The sequence below is a fragment of the Eleutherodactylus coqui genome, chromosome 8, assembly GCF_035609145.1.
Source record: "Eleutherodactylus coqui strain aEleCoq1 chromosome 8, aEleCoq1.hap1, whole genome shotgun sequence".
Classification (NCBI taxonomy): domain Eukaryota; kingdom Metazoa; phylum Chordata; class Amphibia; order Anura; family Eleutherodactylidae; genus Eleutherodactylus; species Eleutherodactylus coqui.
In genome coordinates, this window is record NC_089844.1 from 91337512 (window position 1) to 91351288 (window position 13777).

Below are 13777 nucleotides of genomic sequence, written 5' to 3' on the forward strand. Positions count from 1 at the left end.
GTCATGGCAGCTGGGGGCCTTCTGAAAGGCCCCAGGGCTGTCATGGCAAAATGCCTATCAAGCCATGCCCGTGGGGTGGCTTGATAGACTACCTGCCCGATCACAGTATGATGTAAGGCTATGGCATTACAACATATTGCAGGAGCGATCAAAGCATCACAAGTTGTTGTCTCCTCTGGAGACTAAAAAAAAAAAGTAAAATAAGATTAATAAAGTTTTACTTATTATAAAAAAAAGAAATAGAAGTTTAAAATTTTTTTTGCCATATTTATAATAAAAGAACAAAAATAAATATTTGGTATCGCTGCACCCGAAGAAGTCCGATCTATCAAAGTAATGCATTATTTACCCCGCATGATGAACATCGCCAGAAAAAAAAATGGTGCTCCCTTGCCCACAGGAACGTAACACTTGGTCACTAAGGGATTAAGAACCACGTGGGCCAAGACCGAATCCATGGCATCACCCAGTCCCAATTCTTTAACTCAGCCAGCCAGCTTGTGACAGAGATCTTGTGGACAGAAACAACTCGCAGACAAAAGGGGTCAGAGGAGGATGTCAAGAATTGTTCTGATGAACTGGCGGTAAACAGTCAAGCAAATTGCAACCAAATACGATGCTGGTGCTCTAAGCATTGTGTCTGAATGCACATCTCGTTGTTCCTTAGCACGGATGGGCTATAACAGCAGATGTCTAAGTCCATTGCTGTCTAAGAAAAACGGAAAGGTGAAGCTTTATTGCTCAATAGAGCACAAAAACTGGATCACTGAGCAATGGAAAAACATTGGGTGATCTGATAAATCCAGATTTCTATTGCACCGTGCTGATGGGAGGTCACGATGAATTGCTGCGGTTCGGGAGGCCAAAAGAGGTCCAACTTGCTACCAGATGGGGGTCTCTAATAAATTAGTGTATATCAGTGTGTGTTAATTTACTATATACTTTCTATATAATGTCTATTCTCAAGCAGGTAGCATATCATAGTAACTGGCACAGGTTCTACCATGCAAATACAACAGATGTATCTCTTGTGTTCTATGAGAGTGAGTGACAGACACACTGCAGAGTAGAGACATTCATTATTCTCCACTGTCAGCATCAAACCTCAGGCATATGGTCAGAATAAAGGCTTCTATTCTTGGATGGAAAAATAACATGATGTCTTTAGGGGATACTTACATTACTTACCCAACCATTGCCAGTGGGGAGCTAAATGTATGCTCACATTACCACAAAAACAAAAAAACAAAAAAAAACTTGCAATGTTTTTTCTTTAACTAACTTGAGAATAATACCCGCCTGACTGAAGAATAGCGTAGTAAAAGGATTATTTTCCAATGTGCCGTCCGTTTCCCTAGAAACAATATAAAGCCGTCCATCAAGTGAAGAATAGAGCAAGAAATCTATACTTACATATGATACTAATTGTCATGAGACGGTCTTACAGTAAATACTATAAAACGATAGTCACTGGTCCCAGAATATTTGGGTTCTTTTTTTAGCCTCAGGCTGTTGTGTTGCCATCAATGCTTCTTAAAACGCATAGGGGGATCTTCATAAAAGCTTTTACATCAGTAGCTGGCAGTAAAAAAGTAGCGCATTCTTCTGCAAGAGGGGATTTTCACACAAAAATGTGCAACTTTTCAACTTTTTGCCCTGCCCTAACCAGTTCCTAAAAGTGGGCGGGGCTTCTAAGGAGCAGGTATGGTCGCTTTGGACTGACACATCTATATATAAATATAATTTAAAGAAACTGGTGTAAAGTATACCACAAATGTAGGACAGGTGTACATTTCAGTGTAGGCGCACGGATATGCCAAGATACTCTTAAGATATGAAAACGCACGCAATTCTCTATGTATTAGGAGCATCACGCACCCGGGAAATTATATTGAGACTGGCATTTAAAATGCTAGTATTAATAAATTTCCTTCTTCTGCAATTTTTCCTCTCTTGTAGAATACGCAATTTATTTCCGTGGGTGTGAGTGAAAAAGTGATTTAACATGCTTTTTAATGCCTGCGTTTGCCACGAAACCTCCGTGCGGATTCCAATTGCGGATTCCATAATTGGAAGCCGCTTGTGTGAAGCCGGGCTTATACTTGTGTTTTATCATGTGGCACAGAGACCTCAGGGTCCATGTGTGACAGCTACTTCTGTGCCCCATATAGAGATACTAATGATTATTAGGAAATTATAGTACCAGTGTTTCTGGTGGCGCAATGTACCACACAGCTGTGCTACATGGTACATCTATTATGATCCCCACACATCACACACACAGCTCTACTACATCCATCCTGACCCCACATATTACACACAAAACACATTACACACAGCTCTACTACATGCCGCACACAAATGTAGTACATCCATCTTGATTCCCACACCTTACACACACAGCTCTCCTATATTGCACATTCATTATGATTGCCACACATCACACACACAGCTCTACTACATGCATCCTGATCCCCACACATCACACACACAGCACATTACACACACAGCCCTGCTATATGCATCCTGATTCACACACATCACACACACACACAGCTGTGGACATCACCAGCTCAGCAGACTCCTGAATACAGTTATCAGCCCCTGGTCATGTGATCCCTGACTCCACCCACACAGGACGGTCAAATGACGGTGACGTCATCACAGGTCCTGGTGGCTGCTGTCGGCTTATCCCATATACAGTACTTTCTACCAAACTGCACAATGGCTCCTACCACAGAAGTGATTCCACCGCAGGCCCTTCAGCCCACCAGATCTTTGTGGTGGCGGTAGGTCAGTGTCTTCTGTCAGGACCGCTAACTTGTTTCTGAGATAATAACGTATTTTGATTTTGTTATTTTTGTCCTCCCCTTCCAAGAGCCCTAACTTTGTTGTTCTTCTGTCGGTTAGGCTCTGCGTTTTATACATGTTGTAGGACCTGCAATGAGGTCACCGGGGGTCCTAGCAATGACGTCACTGGGGGGAGCGATGACATCACTAGGGGCGGAGTATGAGAAGCACCCACACACAAACATACATACTCACAGACAGGTGGTCTTTAGTAGTTTGATACTTAATTCACTGTATGCCTGTAAAGTTTGAAACATGATTTGGTATCAGAGGCTGTGTATACTGTATATCTGTCCCTCATATTGTTCATACATCACGTATGTGTGCAAGCCAGAATGTTCACCCTAAAGCCATCTTCACACGGGCGTATTTGCAATGCACAGCAAATAGGACCTATTGGTTTCAATGGGTTCATTCACATTCCCTTATTTTGCATGTGCATTTTAATTGTGCAAAATAAATAAAAATAGAGCATATTCTATCATTTCTGTGCAGATAAGGTCCCATTAGAAGTCAGTGGGGGTGTGCAAATGTGTGCGCAATGTGCAAAGACATGCATGAAACACTGTGTAATTGCACAGGATAAAAACACATCTGCAATTCATGAAGACTAATTAGCCATTTAAATTGGTGCTTCTTTGTTTGCCACATTCAATGAAAACGCAAGGCTCGAGTGCGCAGAATACAGGCCTTAGACAGTTATATGCCAGTGTTCAGGACTAGAGGTGAGCGGACTGAACCACTAGAACCCTGCTTCGGGTAGAACTTAGCTACAAGCTCGGTTTGGGTTTGTGCCGAACTTTTAGCATAGGGTTCTACTGAGTCGTTAAACTCAACACTAATTGGCCTTTGTAGATGCCATTTTGTGATCTGGTATCTTTTCCATGATGCACAATTTATATACAGTATTAGATTTCTATAACTGAATAAACCTTACTAGGAAAAATAAAATAAACGTCTATAAAAAATGTAACATGCATTTTGTTTGTGTACAAATCCCATCAATCAGAAAGAGCCCCATAACCAATATGAACTATCGGCTAGTTCAGACCATCAGATGCTACCGACCAAAGAACACTCAGTACATTTTATCCCCCTCTCCAGCTCACTTGTATTTGATTCTAGAAAGAAGAGTTTCATCACCCTTTCTTGCATTCTTTTGTTGCTGTGATTGAGTAAAGGGTGAGCCCTGAGCAACTTCACACAGCCAATAAAGGGCTTTTTACTTGGCCCGATGAACAAACATGAAAGTTTGTAAGAACGTTTGTTTACCCGATTATCAGGCCATGCAAAGCCTGATCAGCCAATTAATGAGCAAATGCTTGTTTATCGGCTGATCTTTTCTGCAGCCAAATATATCATCATTGTTTACAGCATATCTCCCCAAATGAGGGTTTTGTTAACCCATTTAGGACTAAGCACAGTAAATTTACGGCACTTGGTCTGGGGCTTTAAACACAGCCGATAGTAAAAAATATGGCGGGGGTTTAAAGCCCCTGTTTCTGTAATAAATCAGAAGCATGTTGGGTTGTTAGCTGTTAGTCACAGCAGATAACCCGGAGGAGAAGGCAGGAGGGGTTTTTAGACCTTTCTGCCTTCTCCTTTCCTTAGTACACAGCCCTTAATAAGTGCCATGTACTAAAAAGTGAAAGTGAAAATATAACTTCCACTACACGAGCCAGCAGTCACGTGACCGCTGGTGGCCCCTGTTACAGCAGAGCTGCAGGGTCCCAGCAGACCCTGATCAGCTCTGCCAGTGACTATTGTCACTACAGGGGATGTTTTTTCCCTGTAACTGGGGCTCCTATGGATGCCCCAGCTACAGTGGGAAGGTTTCAAATAAAAAAAGAAACAAACATATGAATGACCCCCAGTGGTCTTGTATGACATCACGATGGATATAGATGGTAAAAAAAATGATTACATACACAAATAAAACAAAATTACAGAATAAAATAAAAATATATACATAGAAAAGAAAATAACCCAAAGCCAACGCCAACCAAAACCGTCGCCGCATGCGCCCTGTAATCTAAAACCACTCATATTATATATCAAACCGTCCAAAACAAAATGAGGAACCCATTCCCATACTTTATTTTAGCGTAAATATACTCATTTTAAAACAAATAACCATAAATCTTAAACAAAATCATTTTTTTAGCTTTTTACCCAATAAAACTAAAAACGGAAAAAAAAAGTCAGTGAAAGAAATATAAAAAATATAGCTCTATAGGTCACAGAAAAAAAAATGCTGCAAAAAACATTTTGGTAGTTGAGGGAAGAAATATAGGGCAGTTAAACCACCACATCAGTAAAATCCCTAAAAAGTCTCTGGTCCTTAAGGTACAAAACAGCCTGGTCCTTAGGGGGTTAATCCAGGGATTACTCTGATTGCCAGATTGGGGTCAGGAAGGAATTTGTTTCTCTTAAAATTAGCTTTACCTCAATGCATGTTTTGCCTTCCTCTGGATCAACATTGGGGGGAAGAAATAGGCTGAACTAGGTAGAAATATATATATATTTTTTCGGCCTTATATACTAGGCTATGAAATGTGTGGTGGATGAATAATTGTATGTATGATCGTCCGTCCCCCCATAATCCTAAATCGGCATTTGTGAAGGCCAAATAAAGAAGTGCTGATGATCTTATCGATCGGCGCTCATTGCATAGCTCAGATCAAGCTGCGTGAAAGGACCTTAGAGAAGGGTATAGGGTGAGCCTATGCTGCCTCTATGGCATGTACAGTGTTGACTTAACCAATTGTTATAATCTATAAAATTGAACTTTTTATCACCGCTAGAGTTAAAACAACAAAAAAAAGGTTGAATTTATATAATACTTCTTACCCTTCCAGCCTCACATCCGGCAAACTTCTATTTAAAGCAATTAAGTCACTGGCCATGAGGTTAAACTGATTGATTTTGAATAATTCTTTCATTTTTTCTTGCTCATCTTTCGGAATGAGCACCGCCTTCCCCAACTCTCCGGGTCCTTCTTGGTTTCTTGATATAACAGCTAGAATTGAGACAAAGAAAAGAGAAATGTATCTTAATCTTGCTCTAAGCATCACATTTTGTTATTTATTCTAATATCTTTTTATTGGATTTAAAACGTAATATAGAAACCACAATCATAAGGAAAATATTGTTCTATAAACTGGTAATGCAGCACAATCTATCACACCATACAACAAGCAAATGATACCTAATATAAACCACAGGATAAAAAGAACCCAGGGATGTTGTTCCACTAATGAATACATTATGGGAAGGAGTACTGGTAATCCTAAAGGATAATTAATTTAATCCAGACTTTGAAAATTGATGGCCTATCCTCAACATAGGCCATCAATCTCTGATCAGTGGGGGTCCCACGGATCAGCTGAGTGAAGGAGCCCTGGCACTCATTCTACTCCTGCAGGCTCTTCAGTATTTACAAAACACCATATCATTTATTATGCCCGTTCCAAGTCCTATAGCCTTGTCCCATTGAAGTGAATGGGACAAGACTGTAGTTACCAGAATGAATGCTATACACTGACTTGCCAAAAATGATGGTACAGGAACTAATATCATGAAGGACTCCCTCTAGTCAGGTGTTGTACAGCAACTCAATGTGAGATCAATTCCACAAGTGGAGAAAAGATGTCTGGAAAACTGTTGAGCCATGCTGTCTGGATAGCTAACTACACTTCTGTGATATTTGTAGATGCAAGATCTCAGGGGAGAATGGACCTCTCCACCACATCCCATAAATACTCAATTCAGCTGAAGTTGGCTGAACATGCAGGTCATGCCATTTGTGAGTATGGGTATGGGTATTCCCGATACATCACCTGAGGTAATACCACTTCAAAATCAATTTACATACAGCTATTCCATGACTTTCGGATGTCTGCAAATTTTTGGGCTTTCTGAGCAAGAACTGGATCAAGCTTAGATGTAAAAATAGAAGAGGCATGAGCACCATGGCCACTTCAGTCAGCTGATTGTCAGGGATCTCAAGTGGCGGACCCCAGTCAATCAGATATTGATGGCTTATGGTGAGGATAGGCCATCGATTTGTAATGGTTGGATTCATAATCCTATAATCAACAAAAGAGGTTCCAATGTGTACTGGTTGTTAGGGGGAGCACTAGACCTGAAGGTCCCCGGAATAAAGAGAATCACCTCTTGCTAAAACCTTGAAAGTGATGAAACTCCAAGTGTTATAGTTCTTCAAACCTATTATTAGGGCCGCCTAGGTGCAGAAGACAACACAGTACTCCCCCAGATGTCTCTTCTGCCCATAGGGCGTACACACATACATGCCACATGTCTTAAAGGGCCACTACGCACACCGAGCTTTCCCATTCCCAGCCTATCCAGATGGTCCCCGGGTTTTTTAAATCCCTCTACCCCACTGTAAGGTATCTGAACAATGGATTCCTAGTGATTCTGTTAAAATTTACTTGTATTCTGCTTGATTCTTTATTCTCAACCTTGCCTGTGTACCCTATGTAGGCCATGCTGAATGTGCATGTGTATAAGGGGGTCAGGTGGAAGAGTTATTGGCCATCAGCTATCTAAGGTGTATGGCTATCTTTAGACATTGTCTGCCCCATTTCTCACATAAGCATTATCTATCTTGTAGAGCATGTACTATATGTCAGAGACATGTCATGTCACATTAAAGACCACATGTACCCGAAGTAAAGTCAGAATCTACCATTCCGCCTTGTGTTCTGCTTCCCCGCTGTTCCATTTTCGCTGTATGCCGTGTTAAAACATTTATGTTAAATCAGAAAAAAAGAAAGAAAAATGCTTGCTCTCAATGCTGACTGCGGCAGACTTCTTTGAGAAAGTTGAGTTTGTTTAACGAGTATAACCTTTCTCCTAGCATGAATGGCTACTGTTCTGTGACACAACGGCAGAAGAGTATTTAGTGGTAATAAAGGACAAAAAGAGGATGCAACCAGGATGATCAATAGTGCAGCAGTCCGTGTTCTCCACTTTTGTTTCCTCGTTTTGTATGTAGTTGGTGTTTGAACAGGACTTTGTATAGAGCTTTACTTAGTCACTATGGATTTGGCTGCAAGTTCCATTTTAGGTTCCAGGGTCACAGAGGAGATTTGTGCAGTATTTGCTTAGCCTTACATACAAAATTCTGTATCAGATGTTACATGAGAAAAAAGATGAACGTTCTTGAGCCCTTGTTGTGACCTTTTTTTATATGTATTTTGATCTGTTTGGAGCTGTTTTTCTTCTATTATATTTAACTTACATTTGTACTAAAATTTATGACATTGAAAAAAATTAAAATTAAATCTTGTTATTTGTATAGCGCCGCTGAGTCAACCTTGAGCCATGTGGTGATTGAACTTTCAACCTTCAGGTGTTGAGCAAGAGCTTAGGACTGCATGTCTGCTGTCTTAGCACTCCACGCCACATGGGATTCAATAGTTTATTGTTTGGTTTGGTCTCAAAATAACCCTATTAGGGGATTCTGAATTAATAGAGTGGTTCCCCCATCTAAGTCCTTCATATATAGACCAAAGAGGAGAGCAGCTACAGTACAAAGAGTGTCTCTCACACATCCATGCAATACACTGAAAGCACAGACTGAACATGAGTCAACAATGTGATGCAGCATCTGCAAAAAAAAAAACAAACACAATTCTGGGATGTATTACTAGAAGCATAGAGTCTAGATCACGTGAAGTAATTATTCCCGCCATTCACACGAGCAATTTTACAAGGCTAATCTATCCACAATAAAAATCGTGACCATGTGAAGCACTGGATTCCAATGCATTCATTCACATTAGTGATTATTAGCTATGTAAAAACGTGCAGCCAACGAAGATAAGACATAGGCAGCAAAATACGCTGGCTGATGTTTTGACACGGCTGGAAAAGATAGGTCTTGCCCTATCTTTCAGCCGCAATCAGCTGGCGGCTCCCGTAGACTTCTATGGGAGCTGCTGGCAAAGGAAGGAGTAGGGAGTTTAGCAAAGGTTAGCGCTACTAAAACATGTTAGCTGGCTGTATTTAAATAATAGAAGCCATGCTGAGCATTTATGCCGGCTGAAGGAACTCCAGGCTGCGGCGTATAAATGCCGTACACGGCCGTGTGAATGGGAGAGAAAAAGCAAGATTTAGCCGTGACTTAGTACATAGTATTTTAGGCCACAATGTAACCGAATGAAAGACATCTCCTGTGTGAAAGAGGCCTCAGTCAGACATCATCTGGAATACTATGTCCAGTTCTGGGCACTCCAATTTAAATAAGAAATAGACAAACTGGAGCAAGTTCAGAGAAGAGTTACCAAGATGGTGAGCGGTCTACAGATCATGTCCTATGAGGAACGGTTAAAGGATCTGGGAATGTTTAGCTTGCAAAAAAGAATGCTGATAGGAGACTTAATAGCGGTCTACTAATATCTGAAGGGCTGTCACAGTGCAGAGGGATCAGCCCTAGTCTCATTTGTACAAGGAAAGACTAGAAGCAATTGAATGAAACTGAAAGGGAGGAAACACAAATTAGATATTAGACAGTGAGGGTCATCAATAAGTGGAACAGGTTACCACGGGAGGTGGTGAGTTCCCCTTCAATGGAAGCCTTCAAAGAGAGGCTGGGCAGAGGTTGGACCCGATGAACCTGGATTTCCCTTCCAACTCTACAATTCTATGATTAAAGAGTAACTCCCATTTAATAAAACGTTTGACATGTCATAGTGACATATCAGAAACTTTGATTAGTAGGGTCTGGATGCTTAACCAATGATCAATGAAATGAAGAGGCAGAAACGTACAGTCAAGGGTTTGTTCACCTTTGGCTGTGATCATCACTCCTTGGAAGCTGAAGATGGGCTTATAGATCTCTATGGATTTCTATGAGTCTTTCATTAGCTTCAGAAGAGAGTTAATCCCAGCTGAAAGGGCACATATTTTGGTTTAACGCTTTTGTTTCTTTGAATCAATGATCAATCAGTAGGGGTCGCGGCACTCGGACTCCACTGATTAAAACTTCTGATATGTCACTATGATAAAGCAAATGTTTTATAAAAATGCAGCTACTCTTTAAAGATTTATTCTCCTTTAGGCTACAATTTCACAGTTACTCAGAGTATTCTGTTAAGAAGATGCCGTGGAGTAACAAGTTGGCAATAGAATATCGCTTGACACCAGTATCACACTAGGAATCCTTTGGATTCAATTCTGAATATGATTCAGAGGTCCAACGTTCATCTGTGGAGATCATGCACACATTAGTTCCTTATTTCACAGTGATCCTTTTTTGTTATCATTGTACACTTGTAAGAAGTAAAGTATCCATACATATATATCTATGTACATTATTGCTGAGCTATATATATATTCCTTCTAGACTCTTCATAGAAGTCACATGACTGTTTTTTTTAATCTAACTATGTTGCTGTGGATTTACAAGACCTGAGCTACCGGCTCATTGGCTGATGGTTCGGTATTAGAGATGAGCGAACGTGTTCTTAGCGAACACTTACGCTCCCGGACACCGGCTTTTTCGAGGACTTCAGTGTCCGCGCTTAAAGCTTCGGGGGGCGCCGGGGGGCGGGGAGAGGCGCGGCGGCGCGGGCGGCAGCAGCGGGGAACAGGGGGGAGCCCTCTCTCTCTCCCTCTCCCCCCCACTCCCCGCCGCACCCCCCCGCGCTGCCACGGCGACCCCCGAACTTTTTTCGCCCGAGCACGGAATTGCTCGCAAAGTTCGGTGTTCGGGCGAAAAGGGGCGGAGCCGAACACGTTCGCTCATCTCTATTCGGTATAAAAGACAAGTCCTGTTCCCAGGCTATGGTGTGACTGGGAAGTTTTTTTGCAGAAAGCAGAGAGCCTTGTGAGGAGTGAGCTGCCCAGGTGCTGCTAGAGAGCTGGGTTTTCCTGTACCAAAAAGTGAGAGAGTGCAACTCAGATTCTGGAGTGGGGCTACCCAGCTATTGCAATGCGAGTGCCAGAGGAAGATCTGCCGATCATCCAAGAAAACATCAGCAACAATTACCAACAACAAGTGCAGAGCTGTCACCTGAAGAGAGACAACCCACAAGACCAGATCGTGATGGTCATCACCAGAAAAGTGGATTATTTTGACTTCATTAAAACCTCCCTAAAGGTACATCCCATTGTCTTCAAAGGCACCTCCAAATGGAGTTGTTTTCTGCTGGACCTGTGGGCCCCATTATTTATCAGAGCCTTGGCCCACAGGAGGATCCTCTGGTGGGCAAAATTGTTTATATGCTCTGGAGAAATCTCTGTGCCAGTCGTTGGAATCAAGAGACCATGCCACTGCTAGTGAATGAGTCTGACCCTGCTCAATATAATATATTAGTGACCAATTGGTGTCAATATTGCAGCATCTATGTGCTCAGTTATTAAAGGGGTTATCCATGGTTTAAAAATTGATCACCTAGCTAATATGTCATATCCCCACCATTATGACATATTGATCAATGTCATATCGGTGAGGATCCTAATTGCAGAGGTACCTGAGCTAAGTAGGAAAAGAGCAGGCATTAAAAGTGATTAATTTCTCATCTCTTGCTGACCAGTGAAGTTAGTTGTGGGAGTGAGATGCTGGTGACAGGTTCCCTTTAAGTACTGGATTACGAATTTAAAGGGGTTGTCCAGGACTTTTCCTAAGGATAGGTCATCAGTAGTTGATTGGGGAGGGTCTGTCACTTATGATCCCTACTGATCAGCTGATCCTGGATTGCTATCAGTGCAGACAGCACTGAAAGCAGGTAACACTGTCTGTCTTGCAATGGCCCAGATTTGTACTGCAGCCACAACTCCCATTGAATGCAATACAATACCAACCCAGGCTGCAGAAATGTTGATGGTGCTATCTGCTTGCAGCGCTGTCTGCACCAATAGCTGGCTGGGCAAACAGCTGTGCGTCAGAGATTCTGAGCAGTGGACCCTTGCTGATTAAGTATTAGAGACCTATCCTGAGTATAGGTCATATATTTGTAGAGGAAAGTGAAAAGCATTTTGTTATTAATAGGCTCTTACATGCCTTGATGGTTTCACAGCCAAACTTGGTCCAGATACTCTTCATGATCCAACGTAAAACACTCGGGAAGTTGGGTGTCAACTGTTTGTTGCTTATAGTGACCAATCACAGCACAGTTTTCAATTTACCAGAGCAGCTTAAGGAATGAGGATTGGCTGCTATGTGCACCAAGGATAGTTTTTCTTTTAATACAATTTCAATACATAAGGCCTATTGTATAATCTATGATAAAATAAGATGTAATTCAGTGTGGTGAATAATTTAGATGTGTGATGACCCCAGAATGCTGAAAGCAAAGAAAGTAAGATTACTGCGAGCGAGTGAGACAAGTGAACAACATGACAAACAACTTAAGAATGAGCAGGAAAGAACAAGGACATCAAGGGCTGCAGAGACCCAAGAACAACATCAAGCCCGAATTCAAAAAGCGATGGGAAGATCCAGTGCATCAAAGGCGTCAAAAACCACAGAATGCACCCGACAGACTGCTGGCCTGCCCTGAATGTAACAAGCCACAAACAAATAACTTCCACAGCTTATGGAGCTGTCCCGAAGCTCAAATATATTGGACAGAGATAAGACCACTAATACACAAGGTTAAAAAAATCTTACTACCATGACACCCCAGGGTTTAAATATCCCTTTTTTCCCTGCTGAACTACAAACAAGACATTTGATCCATGCTGCTCTTAAAGTAAGTAAACATGGCCTATTAACACAATGGCTTCAGCCGCTAACTCCAAAACTCACAGACATAACAGAACAATTCAAACAATTTTTGTGTATGGAAAGATTGTAATTAGAACATAGGGTGGAGTCACGAGCTTCATTTTTTTTTTAATGGTGTGTGTTCATTGAAGAACGTTTCACCACACAAGAGATCGTAGGACGTATGAAGCCATTCAAGGATACTTCATGGTACCTTAAACTGCATGGCACAAACCAGTTGGGTAGATTAAGAGTAGACTGAGAGAGGGGAGTAGGAAATCAATGAACATCATTATATAGCTTACTGGAGGTTGTAATACAACCTTCATACCAATAGCAGGCAAAATTTCGATTTAGACGAACCTAGGGAAAAAAAAGCTCGGCACCCGGCGTCCCGCATGCAAAAATGCTCAAGTCTCCCATTGTAGTCAATGGGGTTCATTACTTGAGTAGAGCTCTCGAATTTTACGAAAAGCTGGACTCAAATAACGCGGACCCGAGCATTTGGGTGTTCGCTCATCTCTGTTAGTAGATTTAACTCTATGAATATTTCATAGCAGCATGGGACGATAATGGGAGTGATATAATATAACCTACTTCCATCTACAAGTCTCTATAGTCTAATGCAATGTAGTAGTCCTAGTTGGCTTGATACAATGATGAAGAATTGTATGACTATACAAGAAAGTGATACTGATTGTCACATGCTTTTCTTCAATATGCTGTGAAATGTTTTTGGTTATTGTAATTTGTACTATTTATATAACCTAATAAAAAGAGTTATTAAAAAAAAAACACGCAGAACTGCGTAAGGCCCAACTTTAAGTATTGTAGGAAAGAGCTTCTACTGTACACCAAGGACTCCAGAGACCGCAGAACAGCAAGAGGCCCAAATTCAAAAAGAGCCAGGACATCAAGGGCTGCTGAGAACTTGAAACAGCATCAGGCTCAAATTACAAAAAAAAAGACATAGCCAGTGCATCAAGGGTGGTAAGGCTACCTGGGCAACGCCGGGTATATAAGCTAGTCTATAGTAAAGGTTCTGGACAACCCCTTTAACCTTAGTTTCTGATCACCATCTGCAGAGACCACAGAACAGCAAGAGGCCCAAATTCAAAAAGAGCCAGGACATCAAGGGCTGCTGCAAACTTGGAACAGCATCAGGCTCAAATTCAAAAGACCTAATGACCT

The 13777-nt window shown here is 41.5% G+C and overlaps 1 protein-coding gene across 1 annotated transcript in view; it reads right to left on the reverse strand.

Annotated features, from left to right (window-relative positions):
• The window catches only part of GALNT13 (polypeptide N-acetylgalactosaminyltransferase 13), a 381455-nt gene that overhangs the window by 202945 nt on the left and 164733 nt on the right, over nt 1-13777 (reverse strand). The window contains exon 2 of the mRNA XM_066577425.1: nt 5701-5869. Within this exon, the coding sequence (XP_066433522.1) occupies nt 5701-5869 (169 nt within the window). The remainder of the gene's footprint in view (nt 1-5700; nt 5870-13777) is intronic.